A 27,566-nucleotide genomic window follows, 5' to 3' on the forward strand; every position below is an offset into this window, starting at 1 on the left:
GCTGGCACATCATTTGGGAATGTTTATAACTCGAGGCTGCCTGTTTTTTCTCACTTCTGATCTAAGCTGGAGTGCAAAGCTGTAAGCCTTGGTAAATGAAGAAGAGATGTCTGTACACAGTAGGAGGATCTGTGTTAAATTTTATTTCTACCAGCCAGACTTGGAAATGAGAAATGTGCTCCCAGGTATAGAGAGCTTAAAACATACTGTGCCTGTCTCCTGCTTTTAAAAGGCAGGGAGGAAGAGACCAGCAAATCCCCAGGCTCCCAACAGCTCAGCTCTCTTCCATGTGCTCCCTGTCAAAGAGGCCTGAAGAGCAATGAGCTGGGTGTCAGGAGAAAACAACCTGCTTTGAAATGTCACTGGGCTGGAGAATGAGGAAGAGCTGGAAGGAGATGTGGTCTGGAGCAGTGGGAAGGCAATCAGCTGCCTGTAGGCAATGCTAATTGGGCAAGGCATTGGGAATGGGGAAAGCCTGATGGATTTGCTGTGGTTTATCTGAACAGAGCTGGAGGGGTTTAGGATCAATTAAAAGCTCCTGAATATAACATTCAATACCTCCTTCAGGGCTGGTGTGCTTGGAACTAAAGGACACAGCTGAGTGCAGCAGCAGCTGAGGGAGCAGCTCCTTCTGAGGCAACAGAAGCAACTTTTAAGACTAAACTCAGGGGTGAGGCAAATTTGTTTAAAGAAGGAGGAAAAAACTATTGCAGAGCATCTTGCAAGAGACTCCAGAGTTGGAGGAGAGGAAGACCCAGAGCAAAGGGAGTTACTTTCAGCCAGCACTAACTCTCCCTCTTTGATTTGCCTGCAGGTTCAGCAGCATGACTCAGATGTGATCTACATTTGAAGCCCCTCATTTCCCTGCCAGCCTGCTGGGACTGGTGGCCTTTTTGCCTCTGTGGGGACACTTGGGCAGCTCTGGCTGCTGCCAGGTGTGAGAGACAAGGCACTGGGGATCCAGAGCTGCCATCCAGCTCCCAGGCAGGTGCCATCAGCTGGGAATGCCACAGGTGCCCCCAGTGAGGCTGGCAGCAGTGCAGAGCCAGAGGAAATGTTGTTTACTGCCTGTGCACTTTGGAAGGAACACTTCAGACTTTGCTAAAACCCTTCCTCCCCCAGGTGTTTCACACACTTGGAGCTCTGCTGCTGGAGGAAGGATGTGAGGCAGCAAGTGCCCAGGAGGTGTTTGGGATGAGAAAACAGAACACAAGCTTGGTGTTTATCTCCACAAAAGACTAATTATGGTTTTGGTCCAGTCCCTGGGACATGACTCCCACAGAGCTGCTCGACGTTTTAGTGTTTGCCTGCCAAGTATTTTCCTTCTCCTCCCCAAACATTTCTTGGTTCACTTAATTGATTTGCATTTCTCTGTGAGAAATCTCAGCTTTTAATTCCAGATGCAGAAATGGACATCTTCAAGTACCTCCCATTCCTGGGGGAATCCTTTGTTTGGAATGCAAAGCTTCTGTTCTTCCAGTCCCTGACCAGATCAAGCATTTTCTGCTCGAGCAAACTTTGCATACATTAAGTGCCTTCCCACTTCTGTGCAGCACAGCTCCCAAATTAGACAAAGACAAAAGATGCTCTTGGTGTCTGCTAAACTGGGACTTGTTTCTGGTGGAGAGGTGCATGCAGCAAAGTGCCTGCCTCATTAGTAAAACCCACTTGCATTTTCTGGTTTTAAGTGTCTGCTTCTCCATAAATCTTCACTCTGAGGATTTCTGGGGGAGCAGGCAACATTCAGCTGCAGCCAGAGCAGGAGCCCAGCTGAACTTGTGACATGTGATGTAAAAATGAATGGTAATGTTGTTAAATGTCTTGTTCTAAAAGCTAGGATTAAAGAAAAAAAAAAAAAAACAGGTTCAACAAAAAGCTTCAATTTCCACTTGCTTCGAAGGGAGCATTGTGTCAATATTCCTCCAGCCTGAACAAGGCAGCTTTGGAGAGCAAACACCCAAATCTCCTCTGTACACATCTGCAGCAGGCTGAGCACAGGGGGGGATGGCAGCTGCCTGTGCAGAGGGCCAGGAGTGCTCTGCAGGGCTGCCCTGCCTTCCCCGGGTGCCTTGGGCTGTGGTCATTCTCTCCCAGCTCCATCTGGCACGAGATGTTTGCAGAATATTGGCTGTTACACACAGTTCTGGGCTGTCTGCAGGAGCCTGGTGTGTGGAGCTGTCAGAAATGCCAGAATGATGAGGCAGATGCTGTCATGGTCCCAAGGCTGGGGAGGGGGGCATGGGCCAGGATTTGGGACAGTGAACACGGGCCAGGATTTGGGACAGTGAACCAACTCCTGTATTAGCCAGGAAGTGCTGCAGCAGCTTTGAATGTGGCATTCTCGGATTTGGGGGTGAGGAGAAATACTGGGATTCCCCCGGTTCTTCTTTTCCTGTTCCCTCTTTTTTTCTGGCATGTGCCTTACCACAGCTTGTGCCCTCATCCTCCACATGTGCTGGGCCTTCCTTCTGCTCCCGTGGCTGAGCTGCCCTGTGCAGCAGGGCCCAGAGGAGGAGACAGCTGGGTGTGCTGTGCCCTCCCAGCTCCATGTGCACCTTTGATTGATTTCTTGGGACTCAGTCCTGTAAATCCCAGTGAAGAAGAGGACAAGGTCACACTCCTGCCAGCTCAAACACAAAACCTGCCTTTCCATGGTGTTCTCAGCCTGCTGTGTCCTTGCTGGGCACTGCTCCTGTGCAGCACCACCTTCCTGCAGGCTGGGCTGGGTGTTTGAGCTCTGAGGTGGGCCAGGAGGAGCTGGGGAGGTCTCCTGTGAACCTTTTAAAAGGAGAAAGAGGAGCTGGAAACTGCTGTGAACCTTTTAGGTGGAGAAGGAGGAGCTGGGAACTGTTGTGAGCCCTTTAGATGGGCAAGGAGGAGCTGGGATGTGCTGTGAACCTTTTAGATCAAGAAAGAGCAGCTGGGAACTGTTGTGAGCCTTTTAGGTGGAGAAGGAGGAGCTGGGATGTGCTGTGAACCTTTTAGATTGAGAAAGAGGGGCTGGGAACTGCTGTGAACCTTTCAGATGGGCAAGGAGGAGCTTGGATGTGCTGGGAGCCTTTCAGATATCAGGAGGAGCTGGAATCTCCTGTGAGCCTTTCAGATATCAGGAGGAGCTGGAATCTCCTTTCAGATGAGGCAGGAGGAGCTGGGATCAGCTTGAGAAAGGCACAGCCCCACAGGGAGTCAGGTGTGCTGTGCCCTCCCAGGGAGGCTGCTGCAAAGAGAAGTGCCAGCAGGGTGGTAATTTGCTTCAAGCCCGAGTAAATATTTGCAGCAATGAACCTCTGTAAGTTGGTGCTTCTGCTGCTCACACTCACCTGCAGCCCTGACCACAAGATCTGAGCCTGTGCTTCAGCTGAGGGACCTCTGGGGAGCCTGAGCCCTGATTTCCCCCAAGAAGAGAAGACAGATCCACTTTCTCATCGGTGAGGTTTGTCACCCTGAGGGGTGAGGGAGGCATTTCTCAGCTGCCTGCTGAGGAGCTGGGGAGCAGCAGGCAGCAGATGGTGCTGCAATGCTGCTCTGCAGCAGCTTGGGAAGAGCTGGCTGGGAAATCCTTGGGAATCTCTGCCCAGCCCTGTGTTCCCACACCAGCAGGCACTCGCTCCTGTTCTTCTCCTGGAGTTCAACCTGACGTCATTTTTGACAGGGGTTCAAAATCTGGGAGTGGTGTGCTCTGGGCATGAGCAGCTCAGTCCTGTGCAGCTCCCCAAATTGCAAAAAAATCCCCAAATGCTTCTGACCCCTCATTGTCCTTGTCAGCCTGTGGAAATGGCCTGGGTGGATTTCACCCCTGACTGCCAGGAGTGTGTGGGACCCCACAGCTCTGGTGCAGTGTGATATTTTTATTAATGCTGCTTGAAACAAGTGTGGATCTGTTACGTTTGCAGAGCGTGGAAGAATGGTGGAGTGCAGTGCAAAGAGGGTGAGAGAGGCCTGAGAATGGGCCACAGGGGTCACTGAACAATTTCATCCTTTGTTATTTCTGCTGGAAAGGACGTGGTGTTCTGTGACAGTGTTCACAGGGGTCCCAGGATGAGGGAAGAGAAGAGAAAGTTGACTCCATGTTCAGAAGGCTGATTTATTATTTTATGATATATATTATGTTAAAAATGATACTAAAAGAATAGAAGGAAGGATTTCATCAGAAGGCTAGCTAAGAATAGAGAAGGAATGAATAACAAAGGTTTGTCTCTGACTGAGACAGTCTGGACAGCTGGGCTGTTTTAATTAGAAACAACCAGGTGAGACCAATCCCAGATCCACCTGGTGCATTCCACACAGCAGATAAGCATTGTTTGCATTTTGTTCTTCAGGCCTCTCAGCTTCTCAGGAGGGAAAATCCTAAGGAAAAGATTTTTCATAGAACATGTTGGTGACTGTGTTCTGATCTCAAACAGCAAAAAAAAAAAAAAAGGGAGGAAAAATCCGGCAGCAGTGAGGAGGTGCTGGGGGATCACCTGGGCAGAGGGGAAGTCTGTTCCTAGAGGACACAGGGAGTGGAAGTTGTGTTTCCCCAGCCCTGCCTGCTCTGTTTCTCTGAAAAACCACATGCTCTAAGCCCAAGGGCCTTTCCCTTCCCTCAGAAGCCCTTGGAGGGGGAACTGTGAATGTTCAATCCTTGGAGACAGCACATCCTCTGCTGGGACCTATCTCTCAAAAACCAGATTATTTTCACCTCCTGGATGATCCAGGGTTGACCTGGCCCTGGAATTGAGCCCTGACTCATCCTGACCCTTTCCTGCCCGTGCTGCTGCTCTGGAGCCACTTACCAGCAGCAGGGTGAGTTCACATCTTGCCTCTTGCAGAATCACACCCAGAGCAAATTCCTTCCTCTTTCTCCTGTGTCTGCCTTGTCCCTCTGCTTGTGCCCTCTGTGCCACCAAGGTCTGCTGCCTCTGGTGCCCAGGGTGTTTGCTGGAGGTTGGGTCCTTCCCAGAGCATCCCTGCCACTTGTGCCCCACCCTCAGGGCTCTGCATGGAGCTCCAGGCTGGCACCTGTCATTTGTCATTGTCACCTGAGCTCCCAGCCTGCTGCTCTAGGTGATGGGGACACAGTCCTGCTGTGGTGAGTCCTTGCTTGTAAAATCACCTTCTTTTCACTCAGCTCCATGGGCAAAAGGCAGGCCCAGATGCAAAACCTGCCTGTGTTTTGTTATTTCTGACTCTCTGGACTCTTCCCCACCTTCCTGCAAGGCATTTTTGGGGGTAGCAGGGCCAGCTCTTTGGAGGCACACGGGGGAGCCCATCCTGGGGCTGCTCTGAGGCATTTAGCCCAGGGTAAAAAGCAGATTTCGCCCCAAAAAGCACTTGGAATCAGGAGTGATGCCTCTCCTGGGAGGAGGAGGAGGCTTTGTCTTGCTGAATTACACCCAGCAGGGTCCAGGCATGGAGGCTGCAGGAAAAAAGTGGCTCTGAAAAGGTTGGGAAAGGGCTGATGGTTGCCATTACTCCTGGCTTGGTCCTAAAAGCAAAGCAAAGCTTTCAGAGCTGTCCTGCTGGGGAATTCACAGGAGGAAAATTCAGGAGAGAGTGTCCAGAGAGACAGCTTTGGCTGGCATTTGGGAGTGCAGGGATGCTGTGGGTGCTGGGATTCACAGGGCAGGGGGGACAGAAGTACTTCTCCCTAAAATGTGAGTCAGTCCCACATCCTGTGGTTGAAAAGGAAAGGGATCCAAGCAGAGCCCAGGATTAGTCTGTCCCAGTTAATTCGAAAGAGAAATTCCAGAGAAAGAGGAAGTCAACAGAAAAAGCCTGAAAATTTAAAATAGTGCTATAAAAATCTTCCAGCTCAGCAGTGAGGTGGCCCAGGAAGCTCTGAGGGATTTGGTCAGAGATGAGGATGTGGAGGAAACTGAAAGGAGAGAAATAAAGAAATAGAAACCCCTGTTGAGCCCAGAGGGGATTTGATGTCCTGGAGTACTGCAGAGATGGTGACACATCCCAAGGCCAGTGAGCTGGGATGGGCACACCCAGGGAACCACAGAATGAGCAGCAAGGGGTCAGCTCAGGAAATGGGGGTGTCTGCACCCAGGCTGCCTCAGCTCTGCTCCTTCAGGGCACAGAACGAGGGGGGTTGGAGGTGGGAGCATCCAGAAAGGAAATTCTGGAGGAAATTGGGCAGAGGTGCTGCTATTCTGCTGCTCCAGACTGAAGGGATGAGCTGAGCAGTTTCAGAGTGAGGCAGCTCCCACCAAAACCCCCTCCAGGCCTGCAGGGGAACGGGGGAAGCTTTTCCTGGGAAGGAGGTTCCTGGGTTGCTGGTGCTTGGACAGCCTTGGAGAACAGTGGATTCCACAGCAGTGCTGCTTTGAGGAACACCTTGGGCTCTGAAAGGCCTCTGGGAATTGAAGACAGGGCAGCTCTCCTGGGAAGGAATCTCAGCTGCAGGATGGTGTGGAACGTGCTGGTGGTGATGCCTTGTGCAGGCTGAGCCAGAGCAGAGGCTGGGCAGAGCTAAAGAATAAAGCAGGGATTTATTAAAATCCATCTCCTCCACGGATCCACCTTGGGCAGTGCAAGAGCCCAGCCAGGGCTGCACCCAAGGTGAACCAAAAAGGTCCCAAAATGAACCAAAATGATCCCAAAATTAACCCAAAATTAACCAAAATGGTCCCAAAATGCACAACTGGGCACAGGGTCTCTCACTTTGACCATTTCTGCTCCATTTGCATCTTGGGGTTGATTGTGCAGTTACAGCTTTAGGTCATGCTTGTTTTTCTCTCATCAATTCACTGTTGTTTGTGCTCCTGGGCTGAGATTTGGATCATTTGTCCTTGGTGCCCAGCTGGAGCAGGAATTGTTTTGTCTCCCTGCTCTGTGCACAGGGCTCACCATCCCATAATATGAAGCTCAGACCCACACACTGAAGCAGCAGAGAATGTGAAAAATAGAAAAGCCAAAACCTGAGCCATCAGTGGGACTGGTGTCCATGGGAGCAGTGCTTGGTTTTTATCTTGGGTCACCCTACACCATCCCTGTGCAAACCTGATTTCCTCTCTGATGGTTTCCAGCCTGGCCTCACACCAGCACTGCCCCCTGCACCTCCTTCCCATGGACCAGTCCCTCATCTTCCAACCCCAACCTTTTGCATTTAACTCTTTCCATGGTCACATCAGTCCTGTGACGTGTGCCAGGGGCCTTTCCCTGCCCCAGCCATTCCCAGCTCCCAGACTGGAGTGCCTGTTCCTGTTATCCCTGTCCCCACCAGCAGGATCCTGCTCTGCACCGCTGCCTTGGAGCCTCCTCCACCCCTCAAGGTCGTTGGAATCCTTCTGTGTGATGTCCTGGCCTGCTCCAGATTGATGATCCCATCTCGTTTTGCCTCATCAGCACATTTCCTCTGCCTCCTCCTGCTTTGTGTGCCAAGGTCATTAATGCAAATGTCAAGCAGGATAATTTTTAAGGCAGAAACTGAAGGAACTGTGTGGGTAAGCCCCTGTGAGTGTGACACAGCCCCTTCCAGCTGAAGCAATTACCATGCCCCTTTCAAATTTACTTTTCACATGCCAGTCACATCTTCTCTGCCTTTGCTCATAATTTACTATCTGGCCTTAATTCAAGTGTCTTCCTGGAGCCCAGATGAGTGAAACCCACTGCATTTCCTTCAGCACAAATACCTCTGAACTTACAGAAGGCAGCTATTAGGTGTGGTATTTCAAATATGTCAGGATAATAAGTTCACAGAAAAATAGTTTCCATTAAATCAATGTGCCTGTAGAGGAAGAGTTGGGTGGCACAGAAATTTGGGTCTGCTGTCCCCATGCCCTGTGTCCTGGCTGGTGGTGTGGGACAATGGAGCTGGGGAAGGATCTGCAGCTCAATTTTATTATTTTTTTTTAGCTATTTGCTGATGGATTCAGCATGAGAATGATGGTGATGTTTTAGCTGTTCCTGAGAGGTGTTTTCCTTCATCAGGGACTCAGGAGCTGCTGTGAGGGGGCAGAGTCAGGCCAGGTGATCCAAGCTGACCAAAGGATTTTCCATCCCATGGAAAATCATACCCCAGGTACTTCCAGAACATTCCCCAAACAAGAGGCACCACTGGCAGCCCCAGATGAGACACAGGTGTCACCTATGGGGACAAACTGGGTGGCACCAGAGCTGGACCAGGCTGGGAACAGCAAACCCAGGGGTCCCTGTGGTCCCATCTCCCACCTTGGTGCAATGAGACATCAAAACTGACCATTAACAGAGGAAATGATTGAAATTATCTTTATTTTAGTGTATTATTCTGACATAATTTAAATAATTTTTAGAAATTATTTAAAAATAATGCTTAGAAAAACAATATTTATCTTAACTTAAATAAGTTAAATAAAATAATTTTCTCTGTTGAGGAAGGCTGGGGGTCAAATCCTCTCAGTTGTGCCCGAGGCTGGAAGCTGTGCAGGGCTGGGATGGTGGCTGCCAGCAGGGAAGGCTCAGTTTTCCAGGCTCTGGAAGTGCTTCAGGAGCTGCTGCACCCATGCTGCCCGTGGATCTGCACACAGCTGCTTCTTCTTCTGGGTGACCACACTGCCAGGACAAAACCTGCCTTGAGCTGCTGGGCTGGGGCAGCGGGGTCTGAGCGCCAGAGCAGCACCCTGAGTGTGCCATGTGTGTCCCCAGGTCCCCCCTCAGTGCTGGCACTGCTGGGTACTCACAGCACACCCATCTGTGTCCCCTGGCAGTGCTGGGTACTCACATCACGCCCATGTGTGTCCCCAGGTCCCCCTGGCCCTGCTGGGTACTCACATCACTCCCATGTGTGTCCCCAGGTCCCCCTGGCCCTGCTGGGTACTCACATCACTCCCATGTGTGTCCCCAGGTCCCCAGGTCCCCCTGGCCGTGTCCCCAGGTCCCCAGGTCCCCCTGGCCCTGCTGGGTACTCACATCACTCCTGGCTGGCTGCAGGAGCTGCTGGTGACAAAGACGGAGCTGACGCGGCGCCGAGGGATGGGCTGCCTCTGGTAGCTGAAGCAGCAGGTGCTGGGGACACCATCTGTGAGGACAAGGGACACACACACGGCCCTGGTGAGAGCCCAGCACAGCCTCTGCCCCCCTCAGGGATTTCCACATCCCCTGGCAGAACCCCCAGCTCCAAACCTGCATCCCCCAGTGTGACACAGACATCCCCCCAACCCTCCCCAGAGCCACCCTGACAGGGCTGGGACTCTCCAGGGGGACACAGCCATGCTGGACTCACCGAGGTGACCTTCAGCTGGGGAGCAGGTGGCCAGGAGGAGCAGAGTGGCCAGGGTGGCTGCCAGGACCTTCATGGTGCTGTGGGCTCTGAGAGGAGCTGGAGCTGGAGCTGGGGAGGCTGCAGGACTCTCTCTGTGGCCCTGGGGCCGTGCTCCCCTTTTATCCCCATCCCAGGGGCGGGTGCAGGGTTTCAGAGAAGGAAAGTGAGAGCATCATACCAGGAAAATTATGTCAGGACCACCCAATTTTGCTGAGCTGGAAAAGGCAACGAAACCGCAGAAAGGGAAGCACTGTCCACGAGGCTGCAGCTTCCGAGGTGCTCCCAAAGTGTGTCAGGGCTCTGCAGCAGCTCTGGGGGTGCTGGCAGAAAAGCCCTGCCAGGAGACTGATGCCAGCTTCTCTCCCTGGGTTTGCCACAAATGCCACCAGAGTGAAGTCCACAACCACGGCACGCACGTTCACCCCCACTGAGAGCACCAACTCCTGCTTGGACAGGGAAAATCATGAGGGAATGAGGTTGTGTCGAGCTGGAAGTCACTGTGGGTCTCACATTTGTTCCTTTTTGGTTGGTCAAAAGAATAATTTCCTGACTGGAAAGGCTGCAGAGACACGGAGTCCCTGCAGGTGCAGGGCCTGGGCTCTGTGCCCTGATCCAGGCCAGCAGCTCACCCTGCCACCCTCCCCTGTCCCCTGGCTGAATTTACACCTCTCTAAGGGTTTCATTTGGGCTGCAGCTGACCCTGTCACCTTCCCTTTCTTCTGACTGAATTTACACTGAGGAGTTTCAGTTTTGGCTGCAGCCTCTCCACGCTGAAGTTGCTGCAATAACTGCTTGCCCACTTCTTCCCAAGCAGGATCATTTAATCCCATTGGATCTCTCCTGATTTAGCCCCAACAAGCAGAGACTCCCATGGCATTAAAGGTTGGAGCCAGAGGGAGGAGAGGATCCTGCTGGTACCCACTGGGATCAGCTCATTGCAGATAAAATCCCCAGGAAACTGCAGAGTGACAGAAAAAGGGCAGCATTTGCCATTCCAGAGGGTAATTCCCCAAACTCCCCCCTCTGCTGCACACCCAGACAGGGTGAGCTGACCAAACTCACTCCTTCCTCCATTTTTTTGGCCCTTTCCAGCCTTTTCCTGATGCTGCCACAGAGGGTTTGCCAATCCCAGCTCGCCCTGGCCCTGCTGCTGACCCTGCCTGGGGTATGACTAATTCCTGACTGATTCAAGGGAAAAGTCCAAGTGCCCAAAATGCTGAGCCATGGCACTGCCTCTCCTTGTCCAGCAAAGCTTCCCCAGCCACCAGGTCCTGCCTGGTGAGAGCAGGACAGGGGATGGGTGCAAATCACCTGGAGCTGCTTGGGAGGAGCTGGGCAGGGCTGCTCTGGCCTTGGGCTGGTGGAAGAACAGATCCAGCTGTTCCAGCTGTTCCAGCTCTTTTTCCACCTCCCAATTTTCAGCTCTTTCTGTTTCAGCCATTCTGTGCATGGAGCTACAAAGGAATAAATAAATCAATAAATCCTTTGGATTTGCTGATAACCATTTGTGGTGGTTGAAGGAAGGCTTGGGAAATTCACCTGCTGCAAAGGCTCCTGCTTGTCACCTGTCCCTGGATACACAGAGGCAGAAGGAAAGGGCTCAATTCCCCAGGGTAATGCAGATCTGCATGAGTTTATTCTGCTTTTCTGCCCCTGCTGGTTGCAGAGACACCAAGAGGTTTCTCTGGAGCTCAGAGCACCCTCTGTGTGCAGAGGAGCCCCAAGTTCAGGGCCAGCCAGTGGAAGATTTTTGTGTTTTTGTGACCCTCTCTCCCTGTAAACCCCACGTGTCCCACAGAGATTTCCCCACAGCTCTGCCCTCCAGCCACCCCTGGAGTTCTGGCACCTCTCCTGCCCCACCAGCTGGGTTTGTGCATGGGGGAGGAGTGGGAGTGGGACTGACACGGGAGGGAAAGCAGGAATTGCTGTCTGTGACAACCACAGGGATGAGATCCTGAGCTACCCAAAGCCTGGATGGGATTTTTCTGGAGAGAGCAGCCAGGGATGAGCTGAGCTCGGCTTGGTGGGTGCCCAGACAGAGGGAAAAGGGGCAGGATGGGCAAGAGAGCAGCACTGGGGGCCAACAAACACCAGGAGCCTGGTGAGGAATATCCCCCAGCCTGAAAAGCCTGGAAACTGAGATCAGGGCACTGTGGGCACTGCAGGCTGCAGAGGATGAATTCTCATCCGGCAGGAACCACGGAAAATCTCACAATTAATAGAATATTTCTGATGGAAAAAGCAAAAAACATTTCCTCTTTGCTGCAGAAGTGACTGGCCAAGCTTTCAGTTCTCCATTCAGCTGAGGGCCGGATGGGACTTCTTACTGGATGCTGATGAAATACTTTCCATTGTGACTGGAATGGAGGATATTACAGAGAATTGCACAAAAGGGCAGCTCAGCAAGAGCAGGCAGTTGGTGTTTAATTCTGTTTAAGGAATTACATATCAGGAACTGGTATAAAGGGAGAGTAAAGAAATGACTTCTGGTTTTCTTTCCCCTGCCTTGGAAGATCTCTGTGAGCAGGTGACGTTTGAATCCAGGAGAGGAACAAGGATTTGGAGGGGAGGAAACACAGGGAAAGAGAAACTTCAGCTTTACAAATGCAAATTTGATCAACTAAAGGAAGAAAAAGCCCATTTTAGGGGGTAGGGGAGTAAAGAGCCAGAGATGCCATTTCTTTTTTGGTTTGTCTGGTTATGGTCGAGTACTTAACGTCCTCAAAATTTTGTGCACCCAGGAGAGAAAAGGGAAAAGAGAACAAATAATAAATGAGGAATAATAAATAAGGAATAAATAAGGAAGGAAGAGGCAAATGATAAAGAGAACAAATATTAAATAAGGAATAAATAAGGAAGGAAGAAGCAGTTGAGGCCAAAACAAAAAGGGCTACAAAGATTCCCATAAATTGCTCCTGATCCAGGCTGTGGCCACCTCACCACAGACAAACTCACATGGGGTGGGAGAGCAAACGTGGCACAAAATCTGATGATTTTGGCACTGCCTTGCATGAGTATCCCAAAGAAAAGGAGGGAATTAGGTCTGGAACCCCCTCCCCCTCTGGGGCTGTGCAGAGGGACCATCCCTGACTGAGGCAGGACAAGGGGGAGCAGCAGGGATGGTGTGAGGCCAGAGCAAATCCCAAATTTGCTCAGTCCCAGGGTGAGGAACCTATCCCTTAGGGCTGTTGTCCCAGAAATAAGGGATAAGAGGAGAATCACAGGATATTCTTGAGCTGGAAGGGATCCACAAGGATCATCCAGCTCTGGCCATGAGGCAGAGGGATGCTCTGGGCACCCCTTTCAGGGGAGCACCAAAGGATCAGAGCAACCTCTGCCTTCCCCAAGGCAGGAACCCACAGCAGGAAGAAATGAAAGTCACTGCCAGCACCCCGATCCCGTGCCAGAGCAGAGGAAGCCACAGGGGTTATGTAACATCCCCCTGGAAGTGACTGTCATTGATAAAAATGCTGCAAGGAGCTCCTGTGGCTCGGGGAGAGCACGGGGCAGCCTCATGAGCTGGCCCTGACCCTGCTCTGGGGGGTTTTGTGGGGGTAATTCTGCTTTCAAGGCAGAGTTCCTACAGCAGGCCCTGCTGATGGATTTGTAACTCAAATTTCCACAAGTTTCTTCCCTCCCTGAGGATCCTGTGGTAAGACCCCTGTCACTGTCACATTTCCTGAAAAATCCTCTTGCCCAGGATTCCTCTCCTGGGAAGCTGAGAAGCCTCAGAGAAAAAGGAAAGCTCTGCTCCATTCCCACCTTGCAGTTCATTGTCCCAGCCCAGCTTTAGCCCAGGCTCTCCCACCCTGCTTGTTTTTCTCTCTCCAGCCCACGGGGTTTGTGCTCCTGGGCTGAGATTGGGCTCATTTGTCCTTGGTGCCCAGCTGGAGCAGGAATTGTTTTGTCTCCCTGCTCTGTGCACAGAGCTCCCCATCCCATAATATGAAGCCCAGACCCACCCACTGAAGCAGCAGAGAATGTGAAAAATAGAAAAGCCAAACCCTGAGGCATCCTGCCTGCCCCCCTGCTGGCACCCAGCACCCCCAGAGGCACGGGGACACCGAGCTGGTGCCCTCAGCCCCAGCCTTGGCAGCCTTCCATCTCCAGGGGTTCAGTTCTCCATCCTCGGGCACCTCTGCGTGGGCTCCAGCTCTGAGTCACATTCTCGGGGTGAATGTGGCCTTTGGGTGGGATCCCCACCCTGGAGGTGTCCCAAGGATGTGTCACCTGGGGAAGTGGTTTGTGCTGGGTCAATGCTTGGGCTTGACCTTAAAGATCTTTTCCTTAATGCTCCTGTGGTTTAGAGAACCAATTCCTGCCCTGTCCTTCAAATATTCTGCTGCATCCTGGGATTTCCAGCACCAAAGAGCAACTGGAAAAGTCTGGTTAAATCTCATTTTCCCTGCAAAAATTGAGAATTGCAGTTCTGCAGTCCTAGGCAAGAATATTCCTTCTGATTCCAGACCAATTCCAGTCCTGTGGGCATTGTGGCAGATTAATTGTCCATTGGTCACTGACTGTACAAAAAATGCCCTAAATGGGGGCAGATAAATGGCAGCAAATCTGGCAGTGTGTGTAAAGGTGTCTTTAGGAGTGAGGCATGTCCTAGCTCAGCAGAAAGATGATTCAAGTGAGTCACAAACGAACAGGGCAGAGTTTTTCTGGAGCAGCTGCCTGCCCACGGCTGGGACGGGTGCCCTGTTGGGGTGACAAGCTGGCTGCTGGCCCAGGGATGGTGGGGATGGCAGTGACACCCAGCTGGGGCTGTCACCAGTGCTGCTGCCCAGGGACTGAGCCAACCCAACCTCTAAACACCCTCAAACACCCCAGAGGGAATTTTTCTCCCATTTATCCCCATCCCATGGCATGCCCAGGGCATCCTTAAACCCCACACCTGGCAGGGCTGCTCCACCTTGGAGGAGATTTGGGTCCTTTGGGTTTCCTGGGCTCTTCCTGGCAAGGCTGAGCCTGGGTGTGACCCATTTTCTGCCCAGGATTGACATCTCACCCAACTGCAGGTTTATTTACAAGAGGGTTTATTGAGTGCAGGGGAGGGGACAGAGCCAGCTCTGTAAATTAATGACACAAAACCACACGGAGAATTAGGGGGTAGATAATTAAACAGAGATTTGGGGAAGGCAGCTTCACGTGGAGGTGCTGTTTGGCTGCTTCTGCTTCCTCAGGTACTCCTGGAACCATTTCTCTTTTCGGTCCACACAGACCATCCCCTTCAGCAGCTTCACCCTGGGGGGGAAAGAATATCCTGAGTCAGGAGTGGAGGATCCCCCCAGGGGTTCCTGCAGCATCCTGCCCCCCTTTTCCCCGCCAGGGCTGACCCTTGGCCTGCTGGCAACACAGATGGGGCCATCTGGGGCTCTTTGGGTCGAGCAGGGAGGGAGGTGAGTGTGGAGAGCCAGGTGAGCACAGCCCCACCCACAGCACCCTGTGCAGGGGACTCGTTTTTGGGGAGTCCCCACATGTCACTGACGTGTTTTATGGAAAACCCTTTCCTTGGGATTTTTCCCTCCTGAGAAGCTGAGGGGCCTCAGGAACAAACTGCAAACAATGATTCTCTGCTGCTGTGGGATGCAGCAGGTGGATCTGGGATTGGTCTCTGTGGTTGTTTCTCATTCATGGCCAATCCCAGCCCAGTTGTCCAGACTGTCTGGGTCAGTCCCAAACCTTTGTTGTTCATTCCTTTTCTATTCTGAGCTTCCTTCTGATCAAATCCTTTCTTCCATTCTTTTAGCACAGTTTTAATATAATATAGATCATAAAATAATAAACCAAGCCTTCTGAACATGGAGTCAACTTTCTCATCTCTTCCCTCACCCTGGGATCCCCTGTGATCAGCGTCACACCCAAAAGCAGAGCAGCTGGTGGGGAAGGAGGGTGAGGAGTGGGGATGGGGTGGAGGGGAGGAAGGCTGGCTGGGAGCTGGGGTTACTCACAGGACAGCCCTCTGGGTGCAGCTGGGGGCTGTTTCCACGTAGCCCCGGATCCTGAACTCGGGGATTTTCCGTCGGGAGAGCATTTCCTTGGAGCAGCACTGGGCTCTGGAGCTGCGGACTGAGACAGCAGGGAGGGTTCAGTGCTCTCCAGGAGCAGAGCTGTGGGCTCTGCTCCTGCTCCCTCATCCCACAAAGGGAACATCTGGCAGCCCCAGGGGTGATGCTCTGCCCCAGGGTGTGCCCACCCTGCCCAGCTGGCACTCTGGGGCTGAACCAACCCCATTTTTACTCATTTTGAGCACATCCAGGCCAGCCCTGTGCTCAGGCAGCTGCTGATGCCCCACAACCCCATCAGGAGCTGAGCTCTCCTCCCCTTCCCCAGCCCCAAATCCCATCAGAGGAGGAGCTGGGACAGCTCAGAAGGGAAAATCTCCCTGCTGGTACTTACAGGACATCCCCTGGCTCCCAGTCCAGGCAGCTGCCAGCAGCAGGATGAGCAGGGCCAAGGAGATCCTCATGTCCAGCCCGAGGTTCTGTCAGCACCAGCAGCTCTGGCTCTCCTCAGCCCACCAGGAGCTGCCTGCACCCCTGTGTGATTTATACCAGCCCCTGCCAGGCTTTCCATGACAGCTCTGGACCCTCCCCGTGGAAAGAACCGCTGGGATCTCTCCATGAGGGGAGAGTGGTGAGGGGAAATTCCTCCTGGCGGCCACTTGGGCCACCAAGACACCCCAGGGCTGCTGAGAGGTGTGGGAGAGGCTGCTGATGCTGGGCTGGGAGTCTATTTTGGGTTGGGTTGTGGCCACCAGCAAAGAGCACAGGATGATGCTCACACTTGTGAGTTCCTGTGCAAAAACCATCCCCTTGCCACTGGCCCTGGGGCCTCTGCTTGCTCTGGGGTTTGTTTCTGCATCACCCATTGCTGGGTGGCTCTGTCACAGCACCCATCACATTTCCTGGTGGTTTGGAGTTGGCTCAGGTATCCCTGGGATCCCCCTCTGAGGGAATTTGGGCTGGTAATTAGGATGGTGGATGAGGAGCAGAGGAAGCCCCCTCCTCCCGGGCTTGTTGTCCCTCTGGTTCTTCCCCAGAGCCCTCCTGGGTTTGGTTTGGCCCCATTCACCCCTGGACACCCTCACAGAGACCTGGCTGAGGCTCCAGCTGCCTCTGGCTCCTTGCTGATCCCAACACCTGGGCAGGAAAGGCGGCAGCAGGATCTGCCCAGGCCCCAGAGACTCGCACGGACAGATGTTTGCATGTGGAAATCACGTTTAATTCTGTTCAAAAAACGGCAAAAAACAACTGTGGAGCTGCTCCCCCTTCACTCCCCACTGCTGCAGCCTCTCCATGGACCACAGAGGGTCTGGGCTCTCCTTCCTGCTGGGCTGGCAGAGGCCCTTTGCCCTCAGGGAGGTGCTGAGGGTCATGGTGGCGGGGAGGATGTCCATCCTTGTGAGCTGCTCCATCCAGAAGTGTCCCCTCTGCCAGGGTGGTGTCCCCCACAGGGCTGTCCCCAGCCAGCCCCCTAGCTGGGGATGGAGAAGGAGCTGACTCGGAAGCTCTGCTGGTACCTCTTGACCCACGCCCTGCTGGCCTGGGTGCAGATCTCCTTCCCGTTCCTCACCTTGAAGCTGGGGCACAGAGAGGCTGGGGTCAGTGGGGACCCCAACACTGAGCTCCAAGGGGCTCAGGGGCACAGGGGATCTGGGCTGGTCCCACCAGAGCAGGGCCAGGGCTGTGGCAGGGTGCAGGGGTGCCTTTGGGGTACTCACATCACAGCCTGGTGCGGGCACTCGGGGCTGGTGGGGTAGCAGGCCACCACGTTGTCCCTCTTGATCCTTCTGGTCTGGAAGTTGAAGCAGCACTTGTCCGGCATGGCTGGAGCTCCTGGGGGGCAGCACAAGCCTGGCTCAGCCTGGAGACCCCCAGCCCCTCCTCAGCCCTCCTGCCATGGCAGTGGCAGCTCTTTGGGGGGATCCCCCTGCACTCTGTGCATGAAGCAAGCCCGACCCCACAGCCATGGGTTCTGTCCCTATCCCTGGGTTCTGTCCCTGTCCCTGGGTTCTGTCCCCGTCCCCCATCCCCCATCCCTGGGTTCTGTCCCTGTCCCCCAGCCCTGGGTTCTGTCCCTGTCCCTGGATTCTGTCCCTGTACCCCAGCCCTGGGCTCTGTCCCCAGCCCTGGATTCTGTCCCCCTTCCCCCCATCCCTGAGTTCTGTCCCCATCACCATCCCTGGGTTCTGTCCCCATCTCCAGCCCTGAGTTCTGTCCCCATCCCTGGGTTCTGTCCCTGTCCCCCATCCCTGGGTTCTGTCCCCATCCCTGGGTTCTGTCCCTGTCCCCCATCCCTGGGTTCTGTCCCTATTTCCAGCCCTGGGTTCTGTCCCCTTTCCCCCATCCCTGGGGTTTGTCCCCATCCCTGGGTTCTCTCCCTGTCCCCCAGCCTGGGCTCTGTCCCCATCCCCAGCCCCTGGGGTGGGGGCAATGCTCACTCTGAGCCAGGCTGTGCCAGCACAGCGTGCAGAGGATGAGGAGGGCACAGACCACCTTGCTGGCTGTCCCCATGCCGGGCTGTGGCAGTGGCTGAGCCGCCTGTGCTGGGGCCAGCCCGCCCCGGCTGCTTTTATGGGGGATCTTCCCCCAGGGCCAGGGGGAGGGCCTGGCCCCTGCCACGTCCCAAAGCACAGAGGGTAAGTGATACTCATCCCCTCATCCCCTCCCCAGCCCTGGGAAAGGAAAAATGTGCTCCCAGGCCGTGCTTCTGGCACTGATGGGCTTGGGATTTTTCCTGAGCTCGGGCCCCCAGCCTTGGGGTGATGGACAGGCTGTTCCCAAAGCTTGGCTCTGCACCCTGACTCCCTGGGCAGGCTGTGTCCAGGCCTCGTGGAAGGAGCCCAGGGGAGGTGAGAGGATCTGGGGATGTCCTTTGGATGGGTCAGGGGACAGGCACAGCATCCTGCAGGGTGTCCCATGGTCCCTGTCCTCCCCCTGACCTGAAATTTTGTATCCTGGCCCTTGGGACCACCAGCCAAAAACCCTTTTACCTCTCTCCCACAAAAATAACAGCCATAAAGAAAATAAAGCTATAGAGAAAACCCACAAAACATAGAGAAACAGCTTCTGCCTGGTTGCATCAGGCACACAAACTCCTCTGTGCATTTTTGGGGGTGTTTGGGGCCCAGGGGGAGGACGGGCAGGTGGCTCCACTTCCCCGCTCTCGCTGCCAAAGCAGCAGCTCATGTTCTTGGCCGTGCTGGGCTGGGAAAGGCAGGGGCCAGAGAGGGAATCCCTGGTGGGTTTTGCCTGGATGCAGCTGTCAAAAAAAGCCCCTTCTCCCCCTAGCCCTGCTGATCCCAGGGCACTTCCCAGCTGCCGGCAGCTGGTGGAGGAAGGGGAGCAGCGGGGAGGGGCAGAGGCTGCGCTGGGAACGCCGAGGGATCCTGGGGAGCTGGGGACACAGAATCACAGATCCACCAGGCTGGAAAAGACCTTCAAGATCGAGTTCAACCCAGCCCCAACACCTCAGTTAAACCCTGGCACCCAGTGCCACATCCAGGCTTTGTTAAACACACCCAGGGATGGGGACTGCACCACCTCCCCGGGCAGTCATTCCAGAACTTCATCGCCCTTTCTGTAAAAACTTCTTCCTAACCTCCAACCTGTATTTCCCTTGGTGCAGCTTGAGACTGTCCTGCACTGCCTTGGGGTGCTGCTCCTGGAATGGGAATGGGAATTTGCTCATCTCCAAAGCCACTTCCCAGAAACCAGCCTCAGTTTGTTTGGTGAGGTGCCAGGTGATGCCCCAAGGGTGGTGGGAGCAGATAGTTGGGGTCTGTGTGGGTCTGGCAGAGCTGAGCACCTTTTGCCATCACCCAAATTCCCAGTTCATCCCTCCTGGGGGAGCAGAGCTGTCTCTGGCTCTGAGCCCAGCCCTTGGCTCGCCTTTCCCTGGCTGGATCCATCTTTTCCCTCATCCCTTTTCCTACCCCCACAGAGCTCCTGCTGCAGCTGGGGCAAACTCGGCCCTCGAAGGGTAGAGAATGTTCCCTGGAAAACAAAAGGCAGGGAAACAAACAGGGTTTATAGTTCTGGGAAAGCCCCTTTTAATGACTCTGAGGTAAAATTCCATTGCAGGAATGTTAAGAATTGCAGCAGGGGAAGAAGGGCAGGAATGACATTCCCAGCTCATCAGTGTTTGATGCAGAGAAGGGCACAGGACATGGGCAGAGTCTCTGCTCTGGGGTGGCCCCAAAATCCACGGATCCCACAAATCATCTGGGCTGGAAAACATCTTTTTCCTCCCTTTCTTTCCCTGTTTCTGTTGCTACAGGACACGAAATAAAACAACGCCGACACGCAGCTCTCTAAAGTAAAAGAGAAGAAAGTTCAATTTCTGACTTTGATATTTACAGATTTCCAAAAGTGACAGTAGATTAGAAGATGACAGCGCTACCTCTCCCATGACACTTGACAAATTAACAGTTTATTAAATTTTTCTTCCTCCGTAAAAGAATACAAAACAATAAGCTATTTACATCAAGGGCGTTAAAAATAATCGTTACAAAAATACAAACTTCAGAAAGCTTAGAAACACTTAAAAAAACAAAACAACACTTTCTTGGGGGCTCCGTGCCTGCACTCCCAGCTCTGGCTGTGAGACAGCCGGGAACACACCGGGACAGCCTGGGACAGCCCGGGACAGCCCGGGACAGCCCGGGACACACCGGGACAGCCTGGGACAGCCCGGGACACACCGGGACAGCCCGGGACAGCCCGGGACACACTGGGACACACCGGGACAGCCCGGGACAGCCCGGGACACACCGGGACAGCCTGGGACACACCGGGACACACCGGGACAGCCTGGGACAGCCCGGGACACACCGGGACAGCCCGGGACACACACACCGGGACACCGGACACACGGGACAGCCCGGACACACCGGACACCGGGACAGCCCGGGACACACCGGGACAGCCTGGGACACACCGGGACAGCCCGGGACAGCCCGGGACACACCGGGACACACCGGGACAGCCCGGGACACACTGGGACACACCGGGACATCCCGGGAATGCCGCTCTCCCCCGGGGCAGAGCTGCTTTTCCAGCCGATGCTTTATCGATGCTGCATTTCCCTCCCAGCCGATCAATAACCCCCGGGGCGGCTGCTGCGGCTGGGGCAGCCAAAGTCAGCCCGGAGCGGAGCTGCTTTGCCAGGTCAGGGCTGTTTCTGACAAGGATTTGTTTGATTTCTTCTTCTGCCTCTGTTTGATTTCTTCTTCTCCCTTTCCAAGCGTGGTCGGGTCAGCTTTTCCATCTGACGCTGCGGTAACCACTGAATTCACACCCCGTTGGGGCCGTTTCCTTTTTTAAAGTCCTTGTCCGGCCCCAGCCCCCCAGGACTTCCCCGGCGGCTGCAGAGATGGTTTCTATCAGATTGGGTCACCAAAAAAAAAAACGTCCCCAAAAATAGGTGTCCCCTTTGCCACCCACATCCCTGCAGAGCCCAGCTGCATTCTGCTCCCAGAAAGCAGTGGAGATGTTTTGGGGTTTTTTATTTGTCCAAAACATTGGCTGGCACCCAGCTGGCCTGAGACTCCTTCCTCCTATGGAATTAGGATGGAATGAGTGCTGCCATCCTTTTCCAGGGGAGATTTCACCAGGAAAATCACAGCTAAACCAAATTTCAGAGATATCTCCCGTGGGAGGAATGCTGATCATGCCACAGGTATTGCTGGAAGAAGAAGCTGGTCCAGGCTTGGACCAGCCCATGTCACCCTCACCTCCCTAATTCTGGCTCAGGGAAAGGTTGGGAGTGATGTTCCCACCTGTGGGAAGTGGAAACACCGTGAAAAACGTGGTGTTGTGTGGCTTTGGTGCAAATCTCTGGGGAGTTTGGGCTCCTCTCTTGATTTTGGAGCTGTGTCCCCACATCCTGCTGGCCCAGAGGGAGAGCAGCCCCAAAGGGAAGGGGTTTGAGCCCAAAACAGTGGTGGGGACCTCAGAGAGGTGAAAAATTCCCATTTGGGATGACAATCCCTATCCCCATCTCCTGAGGGCAGGGGTTTTGTGGCTGTCCCCTTGTCCCTGGGCACAGGGCAGGGGTTTTGTGGCTGTCCCCTTGTCCCTGGGCACAGGGCAGGGGGTTTGTGGCTGTCCCCTTGTCCCTGGGCACAGGGCAGGGGTTTTGTGGCTGTCCCACTGTCCATGGGCACAGGGCAGGGGTTTTGTGTTTGTCCCCTTGTCTCTGGGCACAGGGCAGGGGGTTTGTGGCTGTCCCCTTGTCCCTGGGCACAGGGCAGGGGTTTTGTGGTTGCCCCACTGTCCCTGGCACAGGGCAGGGGTTTTGTGTTTGTCCCCTTGTTCCTGGGCACAGGGCAGGGGTTTTGTGGCTGTCCCACTGTCTCTGGGCACAGGGCAGGGGTTTTGTGGCTGTCCCAATGTCTCTGGGCACAGGGCAAGGGGTTTGTGGTTGCCCCACTGTCTCTGGGCACAGGGCAGGGGTTTTGTGGCTGTCCCACTGTCCATGGGCACAGGGCAGGGGTTTTGTGGCTGTCCCACTGTCCCTGGGCACAGGGCAGGGGTTTTGTGGCTGTCCCAATGTCTCTGGGCACAGGGCAGGGGTTTTGTGGTTGCCCCACTGTCCATGGGCACAGGGCAGGGGTTTTGTGGTTGCCCCACTGTCCATGGGCACAGGGCAGGGGTTTTGTGGTTGCCCCACTGTCTCTGGGCACAGGGCAGGGGTTTTGTGGCTGTCCCACTGTCCGTGGGCATTTCATCCTCTCTCAGCTGTCCCGAGCTGAACTCTCCCCCTTCCCGACACATCTCCGGGTGCTCACTGACTCATTTCCCGTGTCCTTTGGCCCCGGCATCCTGGCTGCCCCCGCAGGGACGGCCCCGGCTCAGACGCTGATTTCACACCGAACTCCTCTGCCTGAGATTGCGATCAGGGCTGGGCTGCTCGAGCTGAGCGAGCTCTTGCCAACCCTGGCCTTTGAAAACCCCGAGTTTAGAACTCAAATAAACCCAAAGCCTCCTCTGACTCCTGATCTGCACCCCCATTCCTGATCTGCACCCCCATTCCTGCAGTTTCCACTCCTCATGATCTCCCAGCAACCTGAAAGGCACAGAGCAAGAAAAAGAAGGATAAATCCCAAACCAGCAAGGAAGATCTCGTAAAATGCTCTGCACCCAGGTGCTGGGATCAAAACTAATCCCAACAATCCACACTGGGAGCTCTCTGGGTTTTCTCCAGGCTCCAGCCCCAAGGCTGGGCAGTGCCCATGGGATGCAGGGCGGTGGTGATGGGTAAGGGGGAGCAGCATCACCAGGGTTTGGAGAATTCTGGTTCAGCCCACCCGAATCCCCCTCCCCGAGCTGGCCGCAGCTTCCCGCGGTGTTTTCCCCGCTATCAGCAGCTCCGATCTGCCTTTGTGGCCTCGGCGACCTTTTTCACACGTATTTTCTGCCACCGCCTGACCAGGGAGGAAAAGACACCCCAGGGGAGATGAATTCATTTCCTCCAGGCGCACCCCGGGGTATTTTCCTTGAGAATGCTCCCCTGGCATCGTTCCGTTCCGAGCAGGTGGGGTGGGTGGAGCCGCGGTGTGGATTCCCCTTCCCCCGCTTTGGAAACTCCCCTAAAATCCTTGCAGAAATATTTCCTGGGCTGGGAGTGGGGAAGGACCTTCCTGATGTCCCCAGGAGTTTGCTGCAGGGAATGTTCCAGGTGGGAAAGGTTGGGATGGGACAGCTGGAAGGGGGTGAGGGAGCTGGTGGTGGTGAAGGTGGGGATGAGGGAGGGGATGATCAAGGGGATGAAGATGGGGGTGGTGGGGATGAAAATGAGGGTGAGAATGGGGATAGTGATGGGGATGATGAAAGGCGTGAAGATGGGGGTGAAGGACATGAAGATGGAGAAGAAGATGGGGATGATGGGGATGAATGTAGGGATGAAGATGAGGATGATGGGGAGGATGATGGGGATGAGCACCAGCGGTGCAGGGCTGGGCTGAGGCCTGGGTCCCTCTGTCATTTTTGGCCCCTCAGGGCATTCATGGCAGCAGCCCAGCCCTGAGCTGGGTGAGGTGCCAGCCCCAGGTGGGCACGGGCAGGGTTTGGGGCGCAGCAGCAGCAGCGCAGGAGCTCCTGCATCCATCCCAGCAATCCCTGGATGTTGTTTTCCCGGCGTCTGGCACAAGATGTCAGTGCTGCCCCACGAACGGCTCTCCGTGCTGTTCCTCCACACGGCCTGGCCGGGTCACGGCGCTCCTTGGGGGTCCCCAAGCCGGGGTGCAGCACCCCGAGGTCCGGATGTGTCACCCTGTACCCCCGGGGACCCACCGGGGCTTCTCCCTGCTGATGGAGAGGCTCCCAGAGCAGCGGGTGATGCTCAACCTCCCCTTTGGAGGCTCCCAGACACCTCCAGAATTGTGGGAATCATCTGGGGAGAGATCCAGGAGGAAAGAGGATAAAAAGGGAAAAGAAGCTGGGGATGAAAGGAGCCAAACCCTCTCCCAAAAACACATGGCAAAAGGAGGGGGGAAACTCCCTCAAAAGAGTGTTGACAAGTCTGGAGGCTTCTGGGACCTTGGGTGACCAGGAAAGTAACACATCAAAGACCCCACGTCCGCCTGAAGACGGATAAAAACTCCGAGCCAAATGTTCTATGAATATTTAACGACCATCAATATTTAATTAGCAGATAGAGGGAGATTATGAGCACAGGGATCCGTTCTCCCTGTTTGCTCCAGCCCCACTCTCGGGGTGATGGGGGACTCTTGGGGTCACACTCTGTGCCAAAATCAGGGTGCAGGGACCCAATAGGAAGGGAGGGAGCCCCCCAAAAAGGGAAGGTTTTGTTTTCCAAGCCTCACTCTGGGAGAGGGCAGGGAGAACTCTTGCATGACCTGGGTGTTTTAAATCCAAACCAGCCAGCCAAGGAAACATCCAAAAGTCTTTTTGGAGATTTAGGATGCTCCAAAAAAGCAGCTTTGCCCATCAATGGATTGGCTGCTGAGGGCAGCACAGGCAGTTGGAGAATGCAGAGGGTGGATCCAAGCTCCAGCTTTTCCAAGGGGCAGGGAAAGCTTTGTGGGATCGTGGTGCTGCTGTAAGTGCTCAGTTTGGGGTGCTCTGTGGGGCTGACCTCCATGGAGGTGAGCGGGAGGTCTCTTCTCCTCTTGCTCTGGATCCATCCATTTCCTTTCTGGGTCTATCCATGCTCTGGATCCATCCAGGTCCATCATGGATCCATCCATGCTCTGGATCTATCCAGGTCCATCACGGATCCATCCATGCTCTGGATCCATCCAGGTCCATCATGGATCCATCCACGCTCTGGATCCATCCAGGTCCATCATGGATCCACCCAGGTCCATACTGTTGTCTCCTCATCACAAGAGTTTCACACCTCCTTGGTGTTTCTCATGCTCAGAGCACTGACTCTTTCTTCTCCACAAAGCAGCCAGCTGACTCCAGCTCCCCTCTCACCCACCCACCCCACTCTTATAGCACTCTTCTTCTCACTGGTCACAGCTATGGCCTGTTCAAGTCAGGCCTGCTCCTGATCTTTGATAATTGACCCAGCTGCAGTTCCTGGGGGTAAGATTACTTTCCACACTACCTTTATTTCCTTACATTCTGTCCCCCTACAGGATGAGGGCCAGGAATGTCACAGCACACCTGCAGCTCCCTCAAAACGCCCCAAAAGCTCTTCCCAAACCCCTTCCCGGCCAAGCCATGGCTCGTGGAAGGGAAACATTCTGTGGGTGTGAGCAGGAGGGTGCCTGGCCCGCGCTTGGGGATGAGGGTGTGGGGTTGGGATGGTCCTGGGGACCCTCTGCCCGGTCCCCTCCTGCCAGCCCAGTGCTGCTCCCCCGGCTGCCACCTCCTCCTGCAGCCGGGGACAGCCCGGGGGCTTTCCCCTCCTGAGCTGTTCCCCAGCGTCTCCTCAGCTGTGGATGCAGCCCAAAAGGGACTTCCCAAGGGATGTTCCAAGGGACGTTCCAAAGATATCCCAAGGGACGTTCCAAGGGATGTTCCAAGGGATATCCCAAGGGACGTTCCAAGGGATGTTCCAAGGGATATCCCAAGGGACGTTCCAAGGGACGTTCCAAGGGATGTTCCAAGGAATATCCCAAGGGATGTTCCAAGGGATATCCCAAAGGATGTTCCAAAGGATACCCCAAGGGCTGTTCCAAGGGATGTTCCAAGGGGTATTCCAAGGATGTTCTAAGGAATGTTCCAAGGAATATCCCAAAGGATGCTCCAAGGGATGTTCCAAGGGATATCCCAAGGGACGTTCCAAGAATATTCCAAGGGATGTTCCAAGGGACGTTCCAAGAATATTCCAAGGATGTTCCAAGGGATGTCCCAAGGGACGTTCCAAGGGACGTTCCAAGGGACGTTCCAAGGGATCTACCAAGGGATGTTCCAAGGAATATCCCAAAGGATGCTCCAAGGGATGTTCCAAGGGACGTTCCAAGAATATTCCAAGGATGTTCCAAGAGATGTTCCAAGGGATGTCCCAAGGGATATTCCAAGGGATGTTCCAAGGATCTACCAAGGGATATTACAAGGATGTTCCAAGGGATATCCCAAGGGATGTTCCAAAGGATATCCCAAAGGATATTCCAAGGAATGTTCGGCTGGCTGCTGAAGCCCTGCACCATCTGCTTTGCCACCAGCCCAGGCTGGGTTTTATTTCCCCCTCTTTCTTTCCATGAATTTCATTCTGATTTTGACGGAAATGGATTTTTTTTTTATTTTTCCCCCACCACAGCACGCAGAGCTGGGTGAGCAGCAGGAACGATCCCGGGGACCCTCACCCTTCCCAGGAAATCCAACCAGCCCCAAATCTCCGTGAGCCACCAAACCCAGCCCAGCCCCCGCCGTGCCCGGGGGGAATGGGCATTTCCCGGGATCACTGGGGTATAAAATCGCTGCTGGGCCGGGGAGGGGAGCGGGGCTGGGCGTGCGGGACCTGCCGAGCCCTGCCCCGCTCCCGGATCTGGGCCATTCACCGCCACTCGAGACTTTTAGCGCCCCGAGCAACGGCGTGTGCTGCTGATGAGTTCTTTCTGCTCCAGTAATTACAGTGAGGAATTTGTCAGAACGAGCTTTCCAAAAGCCTTCTCGTCTTGTTCTGATTTTACCTGGAGTGTAAAAAGTCATTAGTACAGTAAAACAGAGCTGGGGCTGAGAGCGCGGCACACTCAATATGCGCTAAAAAAAAAAAAGTAAAAAATTAAATTATTGTTTTTCTCTCCTCCCCAGATGGAGTTTTCCTTGTTTGGAGTTAGCAGGATGAGGAGGGGAAGCTGGAAGGTGGGCTGGGCACGGCGGGATGTGCTTTGTCTTTCCCAGGGTCTGCTTGTCCCCTCTGTTAGGAAAATTAACGCACAAACACCAGAGGTTTATATCCAAAAAGGAGACAGAGGAGTCCTTTTACTTTATTCCAATAAAGGGAGAGGCCATGGGGCATTCCCCTGGGGTCTCTCCAATTTTTGGAGGACGCAGCCTCCCTTTTTATCCCAATTTCCCAGCCACATTTCCCTTCTCTCTTTCCCCATTGGCTGGGGCACTTGAGAGGTTCAGACTTCCCAGAACACCTGATCCCAAAGATTCCCCTCTAATGTTCAACCCTCCCTTTTAAGTTTTAATTCTTATGGAATTTAGGGGTTTTTCTTCCCCATTGTTTCTTTCATCACTCAATGTCTAATTTGATTTAACAGCAAACCTAAAGTTTATTTATAAAAGCAAATATCTTTTTCCATTCCTCCATCAGTGGAATCCTTCCCATTATTTGTCTCCCAGAGCTGGTTTTATCTCCCAGCAGACCCACAGCTGGTTTGGAAAGACAAACCCACTGTTCCTCTCACCTCTGTCCCTGCTATTGGGGACAATTTTGGTTTCACCCTCTCCCAGCAGCTTCTCCACCTTCTCTGCAGCCTCTGCAGTCCCTGGAGAACAAATCCAGTGGAAAACTCAGCGGGCTGATGTCCTGCACCGCCCTGGGGCTGCCAGCGAGCCCAGGGTGGGGAGAACCCCTCCTGATCCCGGCACGGCCTGAAAACAGCAGCAGTGGTGGTTCCAGAGCCTTGGGGCTCGGGTTTCAGGAGATTAACAGATGTCAGCCGGAGTCCGGGGAGTCAGGCTTGAAATGAGCCAGGAGAAAGAAAAAAAATCACATCAATAGCACCAAAAAGTGGAACTGAGGACGGGAGGAGTCGTGGAGTGGGTGTCAGCAGCCTCCCTATTTTCGGCAGGGAGCCGCAGCCCTCCGGGAAGGTGTTAAAAACCAGGGTTTTAAAAAAACTTTATGGTCGGAAAAGAATCAAAATTTAGCAAAATATAGGTGGGGTAAAGAGGATTTCTCA

The 27,566-nt window shown here is 54.1% G+C and overlaps 4 protein-coding genes across 7 annotated transcripts in view; 1 reads left to right on the forward strand and 3 right to left on the reverse strand.

Moving 5' to 3' along the window:
• Positions 1-1,864, forward strand: part of LOC103820087 (merlin-like) — a 30,598-nt gene extending 28,734 nt beyond the window's left edge. For all 4 annotated transcript variants that reach the window (XM_050981978.1, XM_018919343.3, XM_009094700.4 and 1 more), the window contains one exon: positions 815-1,864. In XM_050981978.1, coding sequence (XP_050837935.1) covers positions 815-850 — 36 coding nt within the window. In that variant the 3' untranslated portion in view covers positions 851-1,864. The remainder of the gene's footprint in view (positions 1-814) is intronic.
• Positions 1,865-8,202: 6,338 nt separating this feature from the next.
• On the reverse strand, positions 8,203-9,357 carry LOC103820086 (C-C motif chemokine 5-like). Its single transcript, XM_009094699.4, has 3 exons — positions 9,191-9,357; positions 8,878-8,986; positions 8,203-8,520 (listed from the first exon to the last, which is right to left on the reverse strand). The coding sequence occupies exons 1-3, from the start codon at positions 9,261-9,263 to the stop codon at positions 8,427-8,429; spliced, it is 276 nt and encodes a 91-aa protein (XP_009092947.2). The 5' UTR covers positions 9,264-9,357; the 3' UTR covers positions 8,203-8,426.
• Positions 9,358-14,257: 4,900 nt separating this feature from the next.
• Positions 14,258-15,791, reverse strand: LOC108962704 (C-C motif chemokine 13-like). Its single transcript, XM_018919230.3, has 3 exons — positions 15,632-15,791; positions 15,184-15,301; positions 14,258-14,476 (listed from the first exon to the last, which is right to left on the reverse strand). The coding sequence occupies exons 1-3, from the start codon at positions 15,699-15,701 to the stop codon at positions 14,377-14,379; spliced, it is 288 nt and encodes a 95-aa protein (XP_018774775.2). The 5' UTR covers positions 15,702-15,791; the 3' UTR covers positions 14,258-14,376.
• Positions 15,792-16,418: 627 nt separating this feature from the next.
• LOC108962703 (C-C motif chemokine 4-like) lies at positions 16,419-17,774 on the reverse strand. Its single transcript, XM_018919229.3, has 3 exons — positions 17,676-17,774; positions 16,956-17,070; positions 16,419-16,814 (listed from the first exon to the last, which is right to left on the reverse strand). Exons 1-3 carry the CDS (start codon positions 17,746-17,748, stop codon positions 16,709-16,711), a joined length of 294 nt encoding a protein of 97 aa, XP_018774774.1. The 5' UTR covers positions 17,749-17,774; the 3' UTR covers positions 16,419-16,708.
• Between the last annotated feature and the right edge of the window lie 9,792 nt (positions 17,775-27,566).

This window comes from Serinus canaria, chromosome 19 (assembly GCF_022539315.1).
Source record: "Serinus canaria isolate serCan28SL12 chromosome 19, serCan2020, whole genome shotgun sequence".
In the NCBI taxonomy this organism is placed as follows: domain Eukaryota; kingdom Metazoa; phylum Chordata; class Aves; order Passeriformes; family Fringillidae; genus Serinus; species Serinus canaria.